A 7,936-nucleotide genomic window follows, 5' to 3' on the forward strand; every position below is an offset into this window, starting at 1 on the left:
TTAAGTAAATCGTCAATAGGTAAATCTTAGTTTTTACTAAATTTGTAAGTTCAAATTTTTGAAGCTATTTCATATAAAATTTTTAATACCTTTGAATCTTCATAAAAATTGAATAAAAGAAATGTCAGTTTTACTTTTCTTCAGTTTTTTAAGTTATAAATATAAAGAAATTCTCACTTTATTTTCCTTTTTTGTTATAAATTATTATCTATATTGAATAAGAAATTAAAGATGTTACAAAATAGTATCAGAGCAATTCATCCTGACAAGACTGGGGGCATGGGACTAGTTCATTTGTTTTGTGTGCTCTAACATTTTTATTTTATTTTGCTAGGATATGAATTTATTTGTCTGCTAGTATAACCTATTTGATTTTCTAAATGGAGATTTGTGTGAATTGTTTGACTTAAATGTATATGTGTGTATGTATGAATGATAGTTTGCTAATGAGTATAATGGATTTTCTTGGCTTAGAATTATGGACTTGTTTGGACTACAAGTGAGATTCTGACAAGTATGGCGCAAGAACTAGAGACCATGGTGTGTGAACATATGCTGAATCAAATGAATTTTGCGGATTGTCATCTTTCAACGAACATCTGAATCAAATGAATTTTGCGGATTGTCATCTTTCAACGAACATCATCCTCTGAAATTTGAAGATCCAGAAGGGGCACAGAAATAGATCGTTGACAAAGAAAGAATCTACAATGCTATGGACTGCCATGAAGAACATAAGGTAGGGTAGCCACTTCCATGTTGATTGGAGAAGTTGAGGATTGGTGGAAGTTTGCAAGCTAAACCTTATCACAAGAAAATGGATTTATTGCTTGGGAAGCATTCAAAACAAGTTTTTTGGAAAACCATTTCCTGGGAGATTTGGAAAAGTAAAAGGTAAGAGAATTTCGTGAGTTGAAGGAAGGAGACATGTCAGTGGAAGAGTATGTTGTCAAATTTTGCAAGCTAATTGAATACTGGTCTCATTTTCAACATGAAGACAATGATAGAGACTGGTGTACCTAATTCGAAAATGGATTAAGGACTGACATTTGCATTGCAATAAACATATTTCAACTGACAGATCTGTCAATATTAGTGAACAAGTGTAGAATTTTTTAAGTTAGTTTAAAAGTAGACAATAGAATTGGAGGACCAATGAGACAAATTAGGAAACCTCTAAGATGTTCAAGAAAACCATATCAGAATGCAACTCAGGCTAAACTAAGTGGAACGATACTTCAGAGTGACAACAACAACAACTACGATTCTTCTAAGGGTTAGATAAAATATTCCGTCAATAACTGTTGGTACGCATCTCAAAATAAATGGCAGTGCTAATAGAAGCAACAAACCTGCATCCAAAACAATGACTCCCTAGACTCAAGAAAATGCTATCATAGTAGAGGACCTCATTTGGTGAAGCAGTGTACAAGATAGAATTTGATTTGCCGCATTAAGAAAAGGAAGGACATGTAGATTAGTAACCTTGATATATATTGTTAATAGTAGAGTTTTTGTCATCTTGGTACAATTTTGGAATTATGTATATGTTCTTTCACATCCTTTCATGGTACAAGAATTTTGCTTTGTTTGTAACTTGTGACCATGTACTATCGTTGTATCTATTCCATTTGTAAACTAGTTGTTGTTTAAATATATGTTGAGCTATTCAGTAGCAATTCAAAGAAAATCTCTTTCAGTACAATTGAATTGTTTGCCTCTTTCTCAATTGATTAGAATGCTGGGAATGGATTGGCTTTTATCCAATAATGTCCTTTTGATACGTTGATAAATCCTAAATTTCAAGTACTTGTGTACCAAATGTTTATAAATTTTTTAATGTGAATGATTCATTGAAAGTAGAGAAGGTTAGATATTTTGTAGCTTTGTTTCCTCTTAAGAATGAAACTCTCCAAATGTGGAAGTATGTTGACAGTGGAAGAAATTCTTAAAGTATTTTCTAAAGGAACTGACAGAATTATCACTTATAAGGGAACTTGAATTCACTATAGGTCTCGTGTTGAGGTCTAGTTTGATGTCGATTGCGTTGTATAGTATATTACTGATGGAGCTAACTGAGGTGAAGAATCAAGTGAAAGGATTACTGCAGAAACAATTCATGAGATTAAACGTGTTATTATGAGGAATGCTGACATTTTTATGGAAAAGATAACAACATGAGGATGTATGTGTTGCATCATTAGTCTAATGTAGTAACCATTAAGAATAAGTACTTGCTGCCAAAGGTAAATAATCTCATGGATCAATTGAAGAATTTTTTTGACTAGTATTATAGTTGACTAAGTTAACTCAGAAGGAGCAAGTTTTGTTTAGAAGAAAGGATGAGAGAAATGATTGATGTTGGTATCAATTTTAGCTTTGCTTGATCTAGAAAAGGAAACTTGGGGTTTAGGCGAGATGTGAATGTGATAATACAGAATAGAGGAAAATTGTTTTTGCTTCTAGGCAGATAAGGCTACATGAAGTAAAGTACTCAACGTTTGTTTTGGACTAGCAACAGTAGTGTTAGCATCAAAGATCTATAAAAACTATCTCTAAGTGATAAGATTTGAAGTGTTTAACAATCACCAAAGTTTGAAACAACTGCTTGGTTAGAAAAAGTTGAATATGTGATGGGATTGATAGATGGAGCCATTGAAGAATTCTAACTTCGAGTAATTATACCATTCGAGTAAAGCAAACAATGTAGCTGCTATATTAAATAAGAAATCATGGTACAATTCGGCTATATAGTGAAGAAATGTCAATTAATAGTGGATGTTAGAAACTTGAATTTAGCATTAAAAGTGTGACATAAAAATATACTTTTGGAATCTTCAAGGATTTAATAGGTAATTTTACGATGAAGGCTAACATGAGTTAACAAATAGGTGGTGCATGGGTGAGTGAGCTTCTTTGAACCATTGGATGTAGTATAAAAAGTATAAATAGTTTAGATTTTTTATTGGTAACCTAATAACAACCATCTTCATATATTTATGATTTAGTTCTCCTTAAACATTTTCAAAATTTCTCTTTGAACCTTCAAAGCTTGTTAATTTATATCATTATCTTAATGGTTGTATTCATAGTCATTTTTGAACATTTTCAAGCAAATGTTGTATATATCCCCTATCTATATTTTAATTTTAAGAGAGTTTGTATTCATATGCACTGATTGAGTTTCAATTTATAATAAAAAATAATTTTGGAATCAATAGAACTTTGAATGTCATTTTAGATTTGTAAGTTTCATCCTAAACCTATATATGAAGTTTATGATTTTTACATTTAAACCTTTCTCATCTACTCTCACAATTTCAATACATAATTAAAATTTGATTATGTATTGATTGATTATTGAATGTCATTTTAGATCTTTACCATGCCCTCTATGTATAATGATCGCAAACTACTTCATAACTATTATATTTGCTTAAGCCAAATGTTAAATCGCTTAAGCAAAAAATCACAGAAAAAACATAGCTTGCTGGATCAATATCGCTTAAGCATGTAAGACTTAGCTTAAGCCACAAAATTTTTTAACATTCATTTAAGCCAAATATATATGGCTTAAGTGAAATTGTCACGACATTTGTTGGTTCATCACTATCTAAAATTAGCTCAAGCAAATTTAGTAGAGTTTAGGTAAAAATTATAGAATTTGTGTTTTATGTATTTTTTTAGCCTTCAACCACATCTCTTTAGTCAGTACTCCTATATCGATCTAGTGAAATTATTTGTTTGTAAGAGAATTAAGATGACTATATAATATTTACATATTTAATTCATTCTATTTACAAAGATCACTATTCAAAGTATGGTATGCAAAAAAAAGCGTGGTTATTTGAGTTTTAGATTTAAGAAACAGGTTTGCATGCTATTTGAGAGGAAAAAACAAGAAGGAATTGAAGTAGGATATGTAAGAATTCAACAAAACTTCTATAACACTATTCCAAATGGGGTTACCTCATTCTATTTGATTTCTTGTCTTTGATATCTCTTTCAAACTTTTATCGCTTAAATTTCAACAACATCTATAGAATATCAAATTAGGAGTTAGAAACACAACAAAAATACTTGAACTAGCTTTAGAAACAAAGATGAAAATGAAGTTAGTTTGAAATAAGGTTTGACGTGAATGAAAAAGAAATTGACTTTAAGAACTTCTTCTTTAAAAAAGTAGATGATTTTTTAAAAAAAAAATGATAAATAACCTATTTTAAATATCTAATATTTAAATATTTTTAACTTGTAAAATTTATTAACGATTTAATTATAAATACTATAAATTTTAAAACATATTATAGCAGGTCATTTTGCTAATTTATTTATAAGTCATATACATGCTAATTCACCACAACTTTCACCTAATTTTAGATAATCAAACTTACTCAATTAGAGTACTTAAAAGCTTATTGATAAACTTATAGAGTTAATTTTAATTAAATTCTTTACCATACTTATAAAAATAAAATAAAATTAAAAATATTATAAGACACTTTCATAATCTAAAATAAATTTTATAAAGATTCTTCTAAAACTCTTTAAATAGTCATGACAACATATAGGATAGGTCAAATTTCTCCCTTCTTTGACTCTGACTCTCGATTCTCAATCTCAACCCTACTTCCATCCTTATTGGGAAAAAAAATAAAAATTTAAGGATCCAACCCAGCCCTTATTGTATTTTGCTACTTATTATATAAATCCACACTTACAAAATTAGAAAATGAAAAAATAAAATAATCTAACTTGAACCCTTCCCTATCAACAATCATAGTAGTGAAGAAATTTTACACTGACCAGATAATTTCAATCACAATGTGGGTTTGGAGACGGGCCTGGCGGATATAAAAACCCCGTAACCCAACTTCGACTTTAATAAGCAATAAAATAAAATAAAATAAAGATTCAAACCTACGGAATCGGATCCATTTTCCATGTTAGGTCTTGACTTTTAAATGCGACTTTATCTTTTTGAAGTATTTTAAAATATGTTCACGAAGACTGGGATGTCTTTTTGGTTATTTTCATTCCGTAATGATTTTATGGTCCGTACCATAAAAATGCTGTTTTGACTTGGGATTTCCTAGTTTTCTTGCTCAAATTTCCTAGTTCAATGCGACAAGCCAACAGGACAACATTAAGCATTTGAATCTAAGGTGGTTAGAAACATGTGGATTAGCTAGAACCAAATTTCGACTTGGCTCCAATGGATAATGATTTTACGATCTTATCTTCATGGGAATTTTTATTAAGAATCTTTTAAAAATTAGGGCGATTGATCCTGGGATGATAATTTTACCAGTGCTAGTTTATCTTACCATTCATTCAGGCGAAAACCCTTTATGAAACAACAAAGATAATAAATAGATGTTTTAACAGACGTTGATGATGTAACATGCTTGCCAGAGCTAGAGTAAGATGAACAAGAGAGGTGTGGTGATATTGAAGAGGGTATCTAAAATGAGAAACTCTGGTCTACAGTGAAAAGGGATTTTGATAATGAGTTGAAAGTTGAAAATTGTTTTATTTAGCTGTAATTTCAGTTGGGAACTTTTTGGGTTTCCAAAATGTACTTAGCCTATCCTCAAGGCTCTTTTAAATACACAAAAGTTTCTTCAAATATCTGATATATAGTACAAAAGATAGATATAACAAAACAAAACGCAGAACCACCATTTCCTAAGTCAATATTTTATGAAGTTAATTAATGAGTGTTGGTTTATTGAGAATTGGAGATTGATTTTTAATGTTTAAAATATGACAACTTTCAACTCATGGCCCCATCGACCACATTAAATGATACTTTGAAAGAATTGTAGTCCATATGATTTTGTACATTTGTTCAAGATCTTTCATTGGAATCTGAAGGCACATCCAAAATAGAGAACCCTGGATGCACGTTTTGGTAGTTGACCTGTCTTTACATTGCTATGGCCATTCCAAATGATTCTTTGAATGGAAACACCACTTTTACCCAGGCAAAATATGAAATCAATCACTATCTTCACTATGGCCAGGTTAATTAGGATATGGGCACTCTAGTAATTGTGGTTAGGTCTAGAATTCCCCAAGAGTTAGTCACTATGGGTTGCATTCTGTACCTCTTGATCATGCTCCTCTGTCTCAGTGCAGATTTTGCCAGTCTATCTCTTATGGTCATTAATTCACCACAACATCATTATCTCTCTCTTTCTCTCTTCCATCTTTATCTTTCTACAAACCCATAAATACCCTTTAAATATTTTCTCCATCAACACTCATATCCCCTTCAAAGTTATTACAACCCAAAAGGGAAGAATGAGAGACACCAAACTACCTGAAGTACTCTTGCTACTCTCAACCTTAATTCTTGCAGCTAAAGTTACACAAGGTCATAGTCATGTCACCCTGTCCTATTTGTATTCATCACTTCTTATGGCTTCCAATGAATTCTCATTCTCATTTGGTTCTTACTATGCTTTCTTCTATTCTCTCTCCTTTTTTTTTTTTTTGTGGTTCTTATTATACTAAAATTTACTTTCAATTTTATGTCATTGCTGAGCTTCAATTCATGGTTTTCTTCATGGAGACTATTCCCAGGTTTCTTAATAAAATCATTTTTCTAAGTTTGTCAGGTTCTACCCCTCTTATGTATTTTGTATTTAACTTTGTACATGAATAATCCAGCCTCAGTTTCTTTGTGTTTATGAATTTTATTGTCATCAGTTGCTAGAGAATGTACTTTCTATGTATTCTAAAATTATCAATCTATTGTTGCAGGAATTAAAACAGAAGAATTGGTGTCTCAATCCTCTCAACCACAAAGAGAACCAAGTTTGAAGGTGAGCCAGCCAAACACATGAATAATCAATTTGAATTTCTTGGTAGATTTCCATTTGCACTTAAATTTATGCATTCAGTATTTGGAATCTCAGGGTAGCAATGAGGCATGGAAAATGAGGAATTCTAGGAGACTGATGATTGGATCCACAGCACCAACTTGTACGTACAATGAATGTAGAGGTTGTAAGTATAAATGCAGAGCTGAGCAGGTGCCTGTAGAGGGAAATGACCCAATTAACAGCCCATACCACTACAGATGTGTTTGTCATAGATGATATTAAATTCAATAATGAATTATAGCATAATGTAATTTTGAGTTTAGTAGACTTGGGTTTATTCCCTTTGAGTCACTGTCAAGAGAACTTCAATTCCATATAACTCCTACAGTGCTGAAAGGTGCAAGATTTTTGCATTTGCTATGTTGTCATTCAATTACTAATAAGAAGCCTATTTGTTGTGTTTCATTTTTATATTTTTACTATAACCGAAGTTATGAGCGATTCTCTATTTTAACCTGCTATTTCTCTTCCGGATACTGTTAACCTGATGCAATCGAAGTCATTGTCATGAATATCAGAATTGTTGACATTTTCCAACTGGCACCTATATTATATAAGTAATGCCATTTAATTTCGTGTGTGAATATCCATCTAGCATTTGTAGTTTGTGGTGGAAAAGGGGAGAAATCTTGTGTTTAGATCAAATGATCAAGGAAATGACCATGTAACAAGCACAAAATAGTTTAGTATTTGTTATGTAAGAACTAACAACATTAACAAGCATTATCCCACTGGGAAGGTTGACTATATAATTTACACAACGCCATTGTTGTGTAAGAATCATTGTACCCTAAATTTGATGACCACAAGTGATAATGAGGAAAGCTGTGTAGCCAATTTCAGATTCTCAAGATAGTAAAAGGAGTGAGCTTTCACTGCAAGTTGGCACATGAAAGTGGTCCCAAATATTAAGCATAAGCGACCAAGAGCTCACATGGGTTATTTGTTTGAACTCTATTTAATTGCACAAAGTGGCAAAACTAAATTTGAAAAGAGCAGAACATGCATATATGCAGGGAGGTCCCATTTACTGTGTAGAGAAAGCT

General features: G+C 31.5%; 1 protein-coding gene across 1 annotated transcript; it reads left to right on the forward strand.

Annotated features, from left to right (window-relative positions):
- Positions 1 to 6,032: 6,032 nt before the first annotated feature.
- Positions 6,033 to 7,211, forward strand: LOC113851374 (EPIDERMAL PATTERNING FACTOR-like protein 9). The gene is made up of 3 exons (XM_027481838.1): positions 6,033 to 6,379; positions 6,769 to 6,830; positions 6,924 to 7,211. Exons 1-3 carry the CDS (start codon positions 6,307 to 6,309, stop codon positions 7,104 to 7,106), a joined length of 318 nt encoding a protein of 105 aa, XP_027337639.1. The 5' UTR covers positions 6,033 to 6,306; the 3' UTR covers positions 7,107 to 7,211.
- Positions 7,212 to 7,936: the final 725 nt, after the last annotated feature.

The sequence above is a fragment of the Abrus precatorius genome, unplaced genomic scaffold (assembly GCF_003935025.1).
Source record: "Abrus precatorius isolate BTA unplaced genomic scaffold, Abrus_2018 Scaffold9, whole genome shotgun sequence".
NCBI classification, from domain to species: domain Eukaryota; kingdom Viridiplantae; phylum Streptophyta; class Magnoliopsida; order Fabales; family Fabaceae; genus Abrus; species Abrus precatorius.